Here is a 13,647-nt window from a genome sequence, read left to right on the forward strand (position 1 = left end):
GCTCTGATTTGGTGAGCCTTAGGCTTCGTTTGTAGTGGCAGATTACGCTTGTTGTAGTAAAACGTAATATATTGGGATAGCCAACTAGCAAAGTCTGCTTGGTGACTGGTTAATTAGGAAAATTTGGGTTAAAAAGAGAAATAATTGAGATGGCCTTGATTCCGAATGAGTTCTTTGTTTGTAATAGGCCAACGCTCTTTTACAGTCCAAGGTGTGGAGAAGTTTATCTCTGTCGTTCTGATGAGGTTTTGGCTTGAAGATTGGTAGAGTAATGGTCTGGTTGATGTGAAATACTGATACCACTTTTGGAAGGAAGGTGGGATGAGGACAAAGTGTGACCTTGTCATGAAAAAATTGTAAATACGGGGATTAGTGAACTAGTGCTTGCAATTCGCTTACTCTTCTTGCTGATGTTACCGCTACTAAGAAAACTGTTTTCCAAGTGAGGTATTTGATGTGACAGGTGTCCATAGGTTCGAAAGGAGGGAACATTAGTTGTTCCAGTATTATATTGAGATTCCATGGTACCGGTGGTTTTGTAACCGGTGGCCGGAGATGTAAAATACCACACAAGAATCTGGAGATTAAAGGGTGGTTGGAAATAGGTAGTCCGTTTTGAGTATTATGAAAAGCTGCTATTGCACTAACATGCACTCTCACTGAGGCGTAGACGAGACCCGCTGTGAAGAGAGTATGCAGGTATTCAAGGAGATGTGTTATCTCAGTAGAGAAAGGATCCAGGTTATTTGGTCTGCACCATTCTGTATACCTGCGCCATTTCCCTGCGTAGTTATGCCTAGTGGACAGTTTTCTGGACTAAATGAGAACATCTTCAAGGTGTGATGAGAGCCCCAGGTAATTCAATACGTGCCTTTCAATCTCCATGCAGTCAGGTGGAGGGATTGATGCATTGGATGAAGAAGGGATCCTGCCTCTTGCGTCAGAAGTTGGGGATGGTCTTTTAATAGAATCGGAGGGCGAATGGATAGTCGCTTGAGATATGGATACCATGGTTGCCTCGGCCAAGATGGGGCTATGAGAATCATGTCCGCTGCATTGTTGATGCATTTTTGTATTGTTCTGGAAATTAGTGGAATGGGAGCATAAGCGTAAAGTAGTCCCTCCGGCCATGGAATGAGGAAAGCATCTGGAGTGTAACGGAGTTTGCTGTGGTAGATTGAGCAAAATGTTTGAGTTTGTCGATTGCTCTCTGTGGCAAACAGATCTATTGTTGGAAATCCCCACTGATGGAATATGTTGGCCACCACATCCTGGTTCAAAGTCTATTCGTGTGGATGGAAAATTCTGCTGAGGCGATCCGCTGTTACATTGTCAAGACCAGGGAGGTAAGTGGCTTGAATCGATACTTGGTTGGATACTGCCCACGTCAGTATGTGAAGCATTTCTCGACAGAGGATCCAGGAACCTGACCCTCCTTCTTTGTTTATATAAAACATGGCTACTTGGTTGTCGGTATATACCATGATATGCTTTCCTCGAAGCTGGTTCGAGAAGGTTTGAAGGGCTTTCCAGATGGCTCGAATGTCGAGGAGGTTGATCTGAAGATTGGACTCCCGTAGAGACCAACGGCCCTGAGTCTTTAAAGTGTTTAGATGGGCTCTCCTCAGCCTTTCCATGATGCATCTGTAGTGAGAGTGACTTGATAGGGAGGTCGCTGAAACGGTGCCCCTGAGTTCAGGTGGTTGATATTCATCCACCACTGAATGTCTGTTCTTATCTGTTTGGTGAGGCATACTCTGGTTGATAGTGGCTGCCAGAACTGTGACCACTGGTTCTTGAGACCTGATTGTAGGCGATGCATGTGGAGTCTTGTATATGGGACTACATGAATGGCAGCCGCCATATGACCCAACAGTTGAAGAACCTGTCGTGCCGTTGCCTGTGATTGGGTGAACAGACATTGAGCCAGAGAAGACAGAGTTTGTATCTTGTCCTTTGGAAGGTACACCCTCTGATGAACCGTGTTTATGAGGGCTCCAATGAACTGTAGAACCAGAGTAGGTTGAAGGTGGGATTTTTCGTAATTGATTATGAATCCCAGTTTCCAAAGACAATTGATTGTTTGAAATGTATGAGTCTTTAAGGTAGTCGGATCTGAGGCTACTAACAGTCAGTTGTCAAGATAGGGAAAAATCTGTATGAGAGCTGTCGGAGATGAGCCACCACCACCGCTAAGCATTTTGTGAACACCCTCGGGGCTGAGGAAAGACCAAAGGGTAGTACCTTGAACTGGTAATGGATGTCCTGAACTTGGAAACAAAGGTATTGCCAGGAGAAAGGGTGCATGGGTATATGGGAATAAGCATCCTTCAGGTCTATGGAACATAGCCAGTCATTGGGTTGCAGAAGGGGTAGAATACTCTTGAGAGATGTCATCTTGAATCTTTCTTTTTGAATGTGTTTGTTGAGATTTCTTAAATCTAAGATAGGTCGAAGTCCTCCTGAGTTTTTTGGAATGAGCTATTCGACGAGCCGCTATAGCTGTCGCTGAGGAACGAGCCGATGACTCGAAAGACTCATAAACCGAACGCAGTAATTGTCTGAGCCCCTCCTCCATATCTGTGAATGGTTGTGGTAAAGAATTATCCTCTGCCATACATACTGGACATAATTTCTGTAAGCATTCGAAGAGATACTGTATGACATAAAACTGATGGTGTTGTATTTTTGTGGACAGCATGGAGGAGTGATAGACCTTACGACCAAAGTCATCTAGGGACTTGCGATCCTTTCCTGGTGGTGAATTTGCATGGAGTTTCGATTTCTTTGCCTTTAAAGGTGCCGATTCAACCACTATTGAATTGTGAGGGAACTGGGTGAAGTCGTATATTGTGGAATTCCTCATCCTATATTTTAAATCCGTTTTCCTTGAAGCTGCCAAGGTAGAAAAAGGCTTTTCCCATATTTTGTGTAAAACGGCATCCAACACCGCATGTGGTGGTAAGGCAGTTGGTTCAGGGGGCATTTCAAAAATTTTTAAGATGCCGAGAACCTCTACCCTAGGATTAGGGAGTTTTCCAGTTTCAATATTTAACAAAGATCCTACTTTTTCAATAAACTTAGCGTAGGATAGATCTTCGGGAGGAGAATATGGTTCGGGAAGACCTTCCGGTGGGTCTGATGGGAAACCCATAGATGACGAAGGGGAAGCCGTGGACCATTGTGAGTGAGGAGAGTCTAGCCGATCGGGATCTGGAACAGACTTTTCTGTTTGCTTTGGTGGTGGTGGTGGAACTGTTAGGATCTGTGGAGTAGAAACTGGAGATTGAGCACCCGGGTCCCTTGGGTGTTGCTCATCAAGATCCTGAAAAAATGATGACAAAGCAAGAGAAATTTGAGACATCACCTTTGACGCTAAAGTATGATGTAAAGGCATGTGAAATGGTTCTGAAGGAGGAGGTGGTACCTCCCAAGGGAAATCTTGAGAAGGGCGACTTGGTTGTGCCCTGTGACTTGATTGAAATCTCAAGGAAGAGGACCAATTAGATTGAGAACTCTCCCCCTCTAAAGAAAGTATATCCACATCCGAATTGGTACCCGGTGAAGAGGGCATTTGGAGATGTTTTGTCTTGGCCCTTTTCTTCACATGGCGCTCCTGATGAGATGCCCCTTGGGAAGATGAGAGAGGTGAAGCTATAGGTGGGTCATGATGCTTTGCACGTTTTGCCGTATCATGACGGTGATAGTGCACATGTTGTCTTTTCCGGATAGTGTGATGGGATGACCCCGATAGCGAAGCCGCTCTCCCTGAAGGAGCATCCAAAGCATGTTGCCTCTTGTCTTCATCCTGAAGTACTCTAGGCGCCGGTGCTTCGTGAGATGCACCGTTGTGCCGTAGAATGCCCCGAGCGATGCGTCGTGCGATGCGTCATGAGCCATGTGATGCGTCATGCGCCTTTGCACCGAGAGTGGTGTCGTGCGCCGTTGCACCGTGTGATGCTTCGTGCTCTTTTGCGCCCTGCTTCGAATGGGGCCTTCTGCTCCTTCCGTGCTCAGAGTGCTTCGGGGTCAGGGAGCGGGAGCGAGGGGGCACAGAGCCCTGTGCCCCTAACGACGCAGCTGGCTTAACTAAGGGAGTCGAGGCCTCGAGCTCCCTTCCTGGCCCTGGTGGATACACAGACCTGGCCGAATCCCCTTCCCATGATGTGGGACGTTGTGGCTTCATTTTCGTTTTCTTCGCCAAGCCAGGCGAGGAGATTTTCTCTGCATGCTGTCTTCGGGCCCGGGGCAACATCCGACCACAGTCTCTGCAGGAGGCCGTGTCGTGCTCTGGGCCCAGGCAAATGTAGCAATAATTATGTCCATCGGTGATGGACATAATTTTGCCACATTGGCAATACTTGAAACCTGATGGCTTCGGAGCAATCGCGAATTGAGAAATCTGAAGAAAAAAATCCAAAAATGAAGAGATGAGGTGAAGGAGAAAAAAACGCCCGCATGCAGTCTTGCTCGTGGAAAAAAAGAGACTGAGGTAAATGATACCATCGCGTGGGAACCTCACCGCGCAGAAGCACAGAGTTCAAACTTTGAACTCTAGGAGAAGCTCCACCTGAGGGTCGCGCGACGACACTCCCAGACAACATGGCTAATTTAGCCTGCTATCACAGGGAAAAGGCTTATGTCAGGTGGTTAGTCAACATACTGTTGTAGCTGTCTGTGGCCTCCAGGTGGCACCCAGAACAGTAGAAGATACACTGTGCAATGACAATATGTTCTATTTGCAAAGCACTGTTGCAAAACACACACATGCCCCCACACAGGTGCACACACACTCAGGCTGTTATTGACCACATAACCCGAGAATTGCCAGGTAATATTCATTAATATGCGCCTTCTGTGAAGCCCTGTCTCTCATGCTCCCACACTGAAGGCATGCTCCCACACAACCTCATGCAAGGATGCACACATGCATGGAAATACACAAAAACACACACACAGGAAGACACAACACATAGGCCCCTTAAATACATACATTCATCCACCCATGCTGATATAATAGACTAGATTACCTGCACAATGCTGGGCATTTTTTTGCTAGTATCATACTACTAAGGTTAACGAGACCTACTACATGCCAGCAAAATCTAACAAAAGCATCTCCAGGAATGATGATGATGATATAATGGTCTCGCTATCTAAGACAAATTACATAGGTACTAGGGATGTGAATCGTATGCCCGATCATCTTAACGATCGGGTTCAGCTGGAGGGAGAAATAAGTTTGATCGTTAGAGATGTGAATCAGAATCTGTTCCGATTCACATCATTAATTTTTTTTTTAGTGAGGCCCGACCCTATAAAACTAATCCCTTACCTTCCCCCACCCTCCCGAACACCCCCAAAACTTTTTACTAGTACCTGGTAGTCCAGTGGGGGCGCGGGGACCGATCTCCCGATCTCGGGCCATCGGCGCCATTTTGGCTGCCACTCAAAAATGGCGCCGATGGCCCAATAAAAAACAAAACCCACCCGACCCTTTAAAAATGACCCCTTAGCTTCCCCCACCCTCCCGATCCCCCCCAAAACATTTTAAAATTACCTGGTGGTCCAGTGGTGGTCCCGGGAGCGATCTCCCGTTCTTGGGCCGTCGGCTGCCACTCATAAAGATGGCGCCGATGGCCCTTTGCCCTTACCATGTGACAGGGTATCCGTGCCATTGGCCAGCCCCTGTCACATGGTAGGAGCACTGGATGGCCGGCGCCATCGTTATGAGTGGCAGCCGACGGCCCGAGAACGGGAGATCGCGTTTAAAGATGGCAGCGGCCAGCCAGTGCTCCTACCATGTGACAGGGGCTGGCCAATGGCACGGATACCCTGTCACATGGTAAGGGCAAAGGGCCATCGGCGCCATCTTTATGAGTGGCAGCCGACGGCCCGAGAACAGGAGATCGCTCCCGGGACCACCACTGGACCACCAGGTAATTTTAAAATGTTTTGGGGGAATTGGGAGGGTGGGGGAAGCTAAGGGGTCATTTTTAAAGGGTCGGGTGGGTTTTTTTTTTTTAATTGGGCCATTGGCGCCATTTTTGAGTGGCAGCCAAAATGGCGCCGATGACCCGAGAGCGGGAGATCAGTCCCCGCGCACCCACTGGACCACCAGGTACTCATAAAAAGTTTTGGGGGGGTTCGGGAGGGTGGGGGAAGGTAAGGGATTAGTTTTATAGGGTCGGGGTGGGTTTAGGGGTTGTTTTGGTGTGCCGGTTTTCCCACCCTCCCCCCAAATAACTCCCGTTAGTGGACACTAATGGGAGTAACGATTTTTCATGATAAATCGTGAAAATTTCTATTGTATCGCGCACTCTAACGATTTTTGACTATTTAAAAAATATCGGACGATTTTTTTAAATTGTCAAAAAACGATTCACATCCCTAATAGGTACCATTTTTCAATACATCTTAAAACAAATTTGCCTGGATTTGTATTTTCATGTTTATAGCTCGAAATTTAGTACAGGAAACATAGCTGGTTAAACAATTTGTTTTCTACCAGTTATTAATTGCTTACTTAATAGGATAAGTTTCATCTTTTCGCTTTTTCTTTTCATGTTCAGGAAGAGATTCCCATCCAAATGTCAAGCTCCAGTCAAAATTCCCTCGTTTATGGTAATTTCCGTAAGGAGAAGGTTTATGGAATTCAAAGGTGTTAAGATCAATCGATGGAATATCAGGGCTTACAAGAATAGAACTGTTCTCCGCAATCCTTGCCAGCAAAGGCTCTAACCAACCATAGAAGCATTCACCTAATAAAAGAAAACAATTTATTCAAGGAAACCACAGAAATTTCCATTTGAACAATATTACAATTAGGAAAGCCAGCTTCAGTTTCCTACAAAAGTGCTAAATGTTGCCATTCAGGAGGCCCTAATTAGTTTCTGAATCCAGATTCTTCACTTTGACCCAGACAGGGTGTTATAGCTGAGGAGTGATGGGGCATGAGAAGGAGCAAATGTTTAAATTATATATCTTATCTGATAATTTTCTTTCCTTGACAACTGCTAGACCAGTCATTCATCTAGGAATTTCCCCTCCTTCGAGACCTCATCTCTCCAATGTCTGTGTGATATCAGTTTCCCTATAAGGTAGGCATGGTTGAGGGCAGCCTTCAGTAGTCTTCTGCCAAAGCTGTCCCATGCTCAGCTGCCCAAAATTCAGTAACCAAGAGATCAATGAAAACACAGTGTCAGCAAAGGTCCTGCTCAACTCTATTTGTGGTATTTAGAAACATAGAAACATAGAAACATAGAAATGACGGCAGAAGAAGACCAAATGGCCCATCTAGTCTGCCCAGCAAGCTTCACACATATTTTCTCTCATACTTATCTGTTTCTCTTAGCTCTTGGTTCTATTTCCCTTCCATCCCCACCTTTAATGTAGAGAGCAGTGATGGAGCTGCATCCAAGTGAAATATCTAGCTTGATTAGTTTGGGGTAGTAGCCGCCGCAATAAGCAAGCTGCACCCATGCTTATTTGTTTTACCCAGACTATGTTATTAGCCCTTATTGGTTGTTTTTCTTCTCCCCTGCCGTTGAAGCAGGGAGCTATGCTGGATATGCGTGACGTATAAGTCTTCTCCCATGCCGTTGAAGCAGAGAGCCATGCTGGATGTGCATCGAAAGTGAAGTATCAGGCCCATTTGGTTTGGGGTAGTAACCGCCGTAACAAGCCAGCTACTCCCCGCTTTGTGAGTGCGAACCCTCTTTTCTTCTCCCCTGCCGTTGAATCAGAGAACTATGCTGTATATGCATTGAAAGTGAAGTATCAGGCTTATTTGATTTGGGGTAGTAACCGCCGTAACAAGCCAGCTACTCCCCTCTTTGTGAGTGTGAATCCTTTTTTCCACATTTCCTCTTGCTGTTGAAGCTTAGAGCGATGTTGGAGTCACGCCTGTGTATGTTTATTTAATAAGGGTATTGACTCCAGGCAGTAGCCATCATTCTGGCGAGTCACCCACTCTTCATTGGCAGCCTCTTGACTTTATGGATCCACAGTGTTTATCCCACGCCCCTTTGAAGTCCTTCACAGTTCTGGTCTTCACCACATCCTCCGGAAGGGCATTCCAGGCATCCACCACCCTCTCCGTGAAGAAATACTTCCTGACATTGGTTCTGAATCTTCCTCCCTGGAGCTTCAAATCGTGACCCCTGGTTCTGCTATTTAAGCCACTTTTATCATACATTTATCCTAGAGATGCCTCTGGCTTCCTTCTTGTTGAGCTCAGTATAATGGAACTGTTACATTGATGGGGAAAAAATCAATTATGTAAATGTACCCATTTATTGTATCTTCCTCCACCCCCTTTTTTTTCTGGATGCTTAGGTCCCTTGAACTGAAAATTTATGACTTGGGTAAGAATGTAGAAGGGACTAAAAGATAAGTAAATCAAAAAATCTAACTTGAAGATATCAGAAGATACTTAGATTCATACTTACTCCCCAGAGTAGACTGGGATAGCAAAGGAGAAAGAAAAGATATGGTGAGAATCTTTCCCTAACTTCTATGTCTTACTCGCTCACTGTATGGGTGGGTACTTGGCTAGTCTAGCAGTAGTCAAGGAAAGACAATTATCAGATTAGATATAATTTAACCTTCCTTATCCTACTGCTAGACCAGTCAATCATCATGGGATATAACAGAGCTACTACTCCCTTCAGCGGAAGGACACAAGTGCAGCCCCTAGCACATTAACCCCAAAGGCCACATCTGAGTTGGCTAGGACATCCACTCTACAATGCTTTGTAAATGAATTTAAGGATTTCCATGTAGCCGCCTTACAAATTTCCTTCAGTGTTACTCTGGATACTTCTGTCCATAACGTCGCTTGGTCCTCTCTGACCATGCCTGAAGTCCTGGAGGAATCTCCTTACCTCCCAGGATGTATGCTGATACGATTGTCTCTTTAATCCATCTAGTTAGAGTTGATTTGGAGGTTGCCTTTCCTTTTCATGGGCCACTGTATAATAGGAACAGTCTGTCTGATTTTCTAAATGTGTTCATGATCTTCAGATATCTTAATAGCACTCACCTGACATCTAGGCGATGTAAGCCCAAATCTCTCTTTTCTTTCTTGTTTCCCCTAAAAGCTGGTAGGGTAATTGTTTGATTCAAATGGAATGTAGAAACAATTTTAGGTAAGGAGGGCACTGCTCTGAGCATGACTGTATACTTAGAAAAGGTTAAAAAGGGACTCTACAGAATAGGGCCTGTAGCTCAGAGATTCATCTTGCCGAGCAAATGGCCACCAGAAAAACTGCTTTCAGGGATAAATCTTTCAGGAAAGTCTGCTTTAGTGGTTCAAACAATGGACTTATTAGGGCTCTGAGGACTAAATTAAAGTCCCATAATGGGATCAAGGGGTGGAAAAGAGGTCTGATGTGATTTACTCCCTTTAGGAAACATACTACATCTGGATGCATTGTTAGCCTTATGCCCTTGTCTGGCACTCTGAAGCACGAGATCGCTGCTATCTGGAATCTCAATGAGTTAAGGGTTAGTTTTTTGTCTAGACCCTGCTGAATGAAATCCAGGATATGGCTAATGTCCACTTTCCAAGGAGAGCTTCTACCTTGGCGACAGAAGTTTTCAACAGGTGCCATACTCGAATATATGCCAATGACATCTAGGTCTTTCAGGATCAGAGCATGGTTGATAAGACTACTGGCAAATAACCTTTCCTGCTCAAGTGTGCCCTTTCAAGGGCCATGTCATAAGACAGAATGGAACAGGGTTTTCTAAGGTTACAGGACCTTGTTGTAATAGCCCTTGCTCTGCTGGAAGGAGTATCAGGATGTTCGCCAGTAGTCTTAGAAGGTCGGCATACCATGGCTTTCTTGGCCAATCTGGAGCAACCAGGATCATTAGAATTGGATAATTCTCTATCCTCTTCAGAGTTCTTCCTATAAGGGGCCAAGGGGAAAAAACATAGCAATCCCTTGGCTGGCCAGGGGCTGATCATTTCATCTATCCCGCTGGAGCCTGATTCTTTTTTCTGGCTGAAAAATCTACTTGACTTGGTATTGACTCAAGTCGTTATCAAATCTATAGTCTGGCATCCTCATTTTCTGGTGATCATGAGGAACACCTCAGGCTGAGTTCTCACTCTCCTGGGTCCAAGCTTGCTTCTGCTTAAAACATGCACCTGGGTGTTGGCTGGGTGTTGGCTGTTCCTGAAATACGAGCTGCCAATATAAGGTCCAGATGTTACATATAAAAACATAGTATCACAGTAATGATGGCAGAAAAGGACCAAATGGTCCATCCAGTCGGCCCAGCAAGCTTAAGAACATAAGAACATGCTATACTGGGTCAGGCCAAGGGTCCATCAAGCCCAGCATCCCGTTTCCAACAGTGGCTAATCCAGGCCATAAGAACCTGGCAAGTACCCAAAAACTAAGTCTATTGCATGTTACCGTTGCTAGTAATAGCAGTGGCTATTTTCTAAGTCATTTAATTATAGCAGGTAATGGACTTCTCCTCCAAGAACTTATCCAATCCTTTTTAAACACAGCTATATTAACTGCACTAACCACATCCTCTGGCACAAATTCCAGAGTTTAATTGTGCGCTGAGTAAAAAAGAACTTTCTCCGATTAGTTTTAAATGTGCCACATGCTAACTTCATGGAGTGCCCCCAGTCATTCTAATATCCAAAAGAGTAAATAACCGATTCACATCTACCCGTTCTAGACCTCTCATGATTTTAAACACCTCTATCATCATTCCCCCCTCAGCCGTCTCTTCTCCAAGCTGAAAAGTCCCTAACCTCTTTAGTCTTTCCTCATAGGGGAGCTGTTCCATTCCCTTATTTTGGTAGCCCTTCTCTGTACCTTCTCCATCGCAATTATATCTTTTTTGAGATGTGGCGACCAGAATTGAACACAATATTCAGGTGCACAGTCTCACCATGGAGCAATATAGAGGCATTATGACATTTTCCGTTTTATTCACCATTCCCTGTCTAATAATTCCCCCAACATTCTGTTTGCTTTTTGACTGGCCGCAGCACACTGAACCAACGATTTCAATGTGTTATCCACTATGACGCCTAGATCTCTTTCTTGGGTTGTAGCACCTAATATGGAACCTTACATTGTGTAACTATAGCATGGGTTATTTTTCCTTTTATGCATCACCTTGCACTTATCCACATTAAATTTCATCTGACATTTTGATGCCCAATTTTCAGTCTCACAAGGTCTTCCTGCAATTTATCACAATCCGCTTGTGATTTAACTACTCTGAACAATTTTGTATCATCTGCAAATTTGATTATCTCACTCGTCGTATTTCTTTCCAGATCATTTATAAATATATTGAAAAGTAAGGGTCCCAATACAGATCCTTGAGGCACTCCACTGTCCACTCCCTTCCACTGAGAAAATTGTCCATTTAATCCTACTCTCTGTTTCCTGTCTTTTAGCCAGTTTGCAATCCACGAAAGGACATCGCCACCTATCCTATGACTTTTTACTTTTCCTAGAAGCCTCTCATGAGGAACTTTGTCAAATGCCTTCTGAAAATCCAAATATACTACATCTACCAGTTCACCTTTATCCACATGTTTATTAACTCCTTCAAAAAAGTGAAGCAGATTTGTGAGACAAGACTTGCCCTGGGTAAAGCCATGCTGACTTTGTTCCATTAAACCATGTCTTTCTATATGTTCTGTGATTTGATGTTAAGAACACTTTCCACTATTTTTCCTGGCACTGAAGTCAGGCTAACCGGTCTGTAGTTTTCCCGGATCGCCCCTGGAGCCCTTTTTAAATATTGGGGTTACCAGTCTTCAGGTACAATGGATGATTTTAATGATAGGTTACAAATTTTTACTAATAGGTCAGAAATTTCATTTTTAGTTTCTTCAGAACTCTGGGGTGTATGCCATCCGGTCCAAGGTGATTTACTACTCTTCAGTTTGTCAATCAGGTCTACCACATCTTCTAGGTTCACCATGATTTGGTTCAGCCCATCTGAATTATTACCCATGAAAACCTTCTCCAGTACGGGTACCTCCCCAACATCTTCTTCAGTAAACACAGAAGCAAAGAAATCATTTAATCTTTCCGCAATGGCCTTATCTTCTCTAAGTGCCCCTTTAACCCCCCGATCATCTAACGGTCCAACTGACTCCCTCACAGGCTTTCTGCTTCGGATATACTTAAAAACATTTTTACTTATGGTAGCATCTGCCAAGCCCATGCAGTTACTAGTTGACTGATAGAGGATTTTCTTTTCAGAGCAGCTTTCATTTACCATCACATTACATCAGTCAACTTGCTGAAATCCAAGTATTTATTTATTTATTTATTTATTATTTTTATATACCGGTGTTCCTGTATGAAATACAAATCACATCAGTTTACATTAAAACATTCAAACAAATCGCCCGAGGATGGTACATGGAACAGGGGGTACAAAAACTTGGATACAAAAACTTGGAAAAGGGAACTATTCTAGCTTAAATTAAAGATAGGGTCATAAAACTAAATAAACAGATATCAGTGCAGAGTAAATTAAGGATATGGTCATAAAACTGAGCAGACAAATATCAGTGCAGAATAAGAACTGTATATTGATACCGGGGAGTAGATGAAAAATGTCGCTTGTGAGAGTAACAGAGACTTGCGGCAGTGTGCTACTAGTAGAGTACAACGTGGCTAGACTAGTTCGACCTAGATAGTTCAGACCTAGACCTAGTTCGACCTAGATAGTTCAGAAAGTGAGCATATCCGGAGGCGCTTGCTTGCTGGAAGCGAAACAAGTGACTTATGATCTTGGAACAGCTTGGCAGAAGAGCCAGGTTTTGAGCTTCTTTTTGAAAATCAAATGGCAGGGTTCTTGTCGGATGTCTGGAGGGAGCGCGTTCCATTGTGTGGGGCCTGCTGTAGAACTGGCGCGTTTCCGAAGAGAGGATTTTGCTGGGGGGGCATAGAGAGTGCCCTTGTATGCTCCTCTGATGGGTCTGGTTGATGTATGAGGACGCAGTTGGGAGCTTAGATAGAGTGGGGCAATGTTGTGAATGTCTTTGTGGATAATTGTGAGAACTTTAAAGAGGATCCTATGTTTCATGGGCAGCCAGTGTAGGATCTTAAGTATGGGGGTGAAGTGTTCTCTTTTGTTAGTATTGGTAAGGATTCTGGCTGCAGAGTTCTGAACCATCTGGAGAGATTTGATAGTACTGGCCAGGAGACCAAGCAGGAGCGAGTTACAGTAGTCGATTTTAGATAGGATGATTGCTTGTAGAACCATACAGAAATCGTTGAAGTGGAGTAGTGGTTTCAGTTTTCTAAGGACTTGCAGTTTATAGAAGCAGTCCTTAGTGGTAGTGCTTACAAATTTTTTTAAGTTTAGCTGGTTATCTAGAATGACTCCTAAATCTCTCACATGTAGAGTTTGATTTAATTTTATTGTGGTTGATAGGGAGGTGTCAGTTGGTCCGTTGTTGTTATCTTGTGAGATGATTAGGATCTCAGTTTTGTTGTTCTTAAGGATGAGGTTGAGACTGGAAAGCAGATGATTGATCAATTGCAAGCAATTGTTCCAATGAGTCATAGTTTTATGTAAGGATTCTGTGATCGGGATGAGTATTTGTATGTCGTCCGCGTAGAGGTAGTGAGTCAGTTTTAGATT

At 44.2% G+C, this 13,647-nt stretch overlaps 1 protein-coding gene across 13 annotated transcripts in view; it reads right to left on the reverse strand.

Moving 5' to 3' along the window:
* Positions 1 to 13,647, reverse strand: part of GALNT3 (polypeptide N-acetylgalactosaminyltransferase 3) — a 296,872-nt gene that overhangs the window by 144,254 nt on the left and 138,971 nt on the right. For all 13 annotated transcript variants that reach the window (XM_029605654.1, XM_029605651.1, XM_029605645.1 and 10 more), the window contains one exon: positions 6,527 to 6,761. In XM_029605654.1, coding sequence (XP_029461514.1) covers positions 6,527 to 6,761 — 235 coding nt within the window. The remainder of the gene's footprint in view (positions 1 to 6,526; positions 6,762 to 13,647) is intronic.

Source organism: Rhinatrema bivittatum, chromosome 6 (assembly GCF_901001135.1).
Source record: "Rhinatrema bivittatum chromosome 6, aRhiBiv1.1, whole genome shotgun sequence".
Taxonomy (NCBI): Eukaryota; Metazoa; Chordata; class Amphibia; order Gymnophiona; family Rhinatrematidae; genus Rhinatrema; species Rhinatrema bivittatum.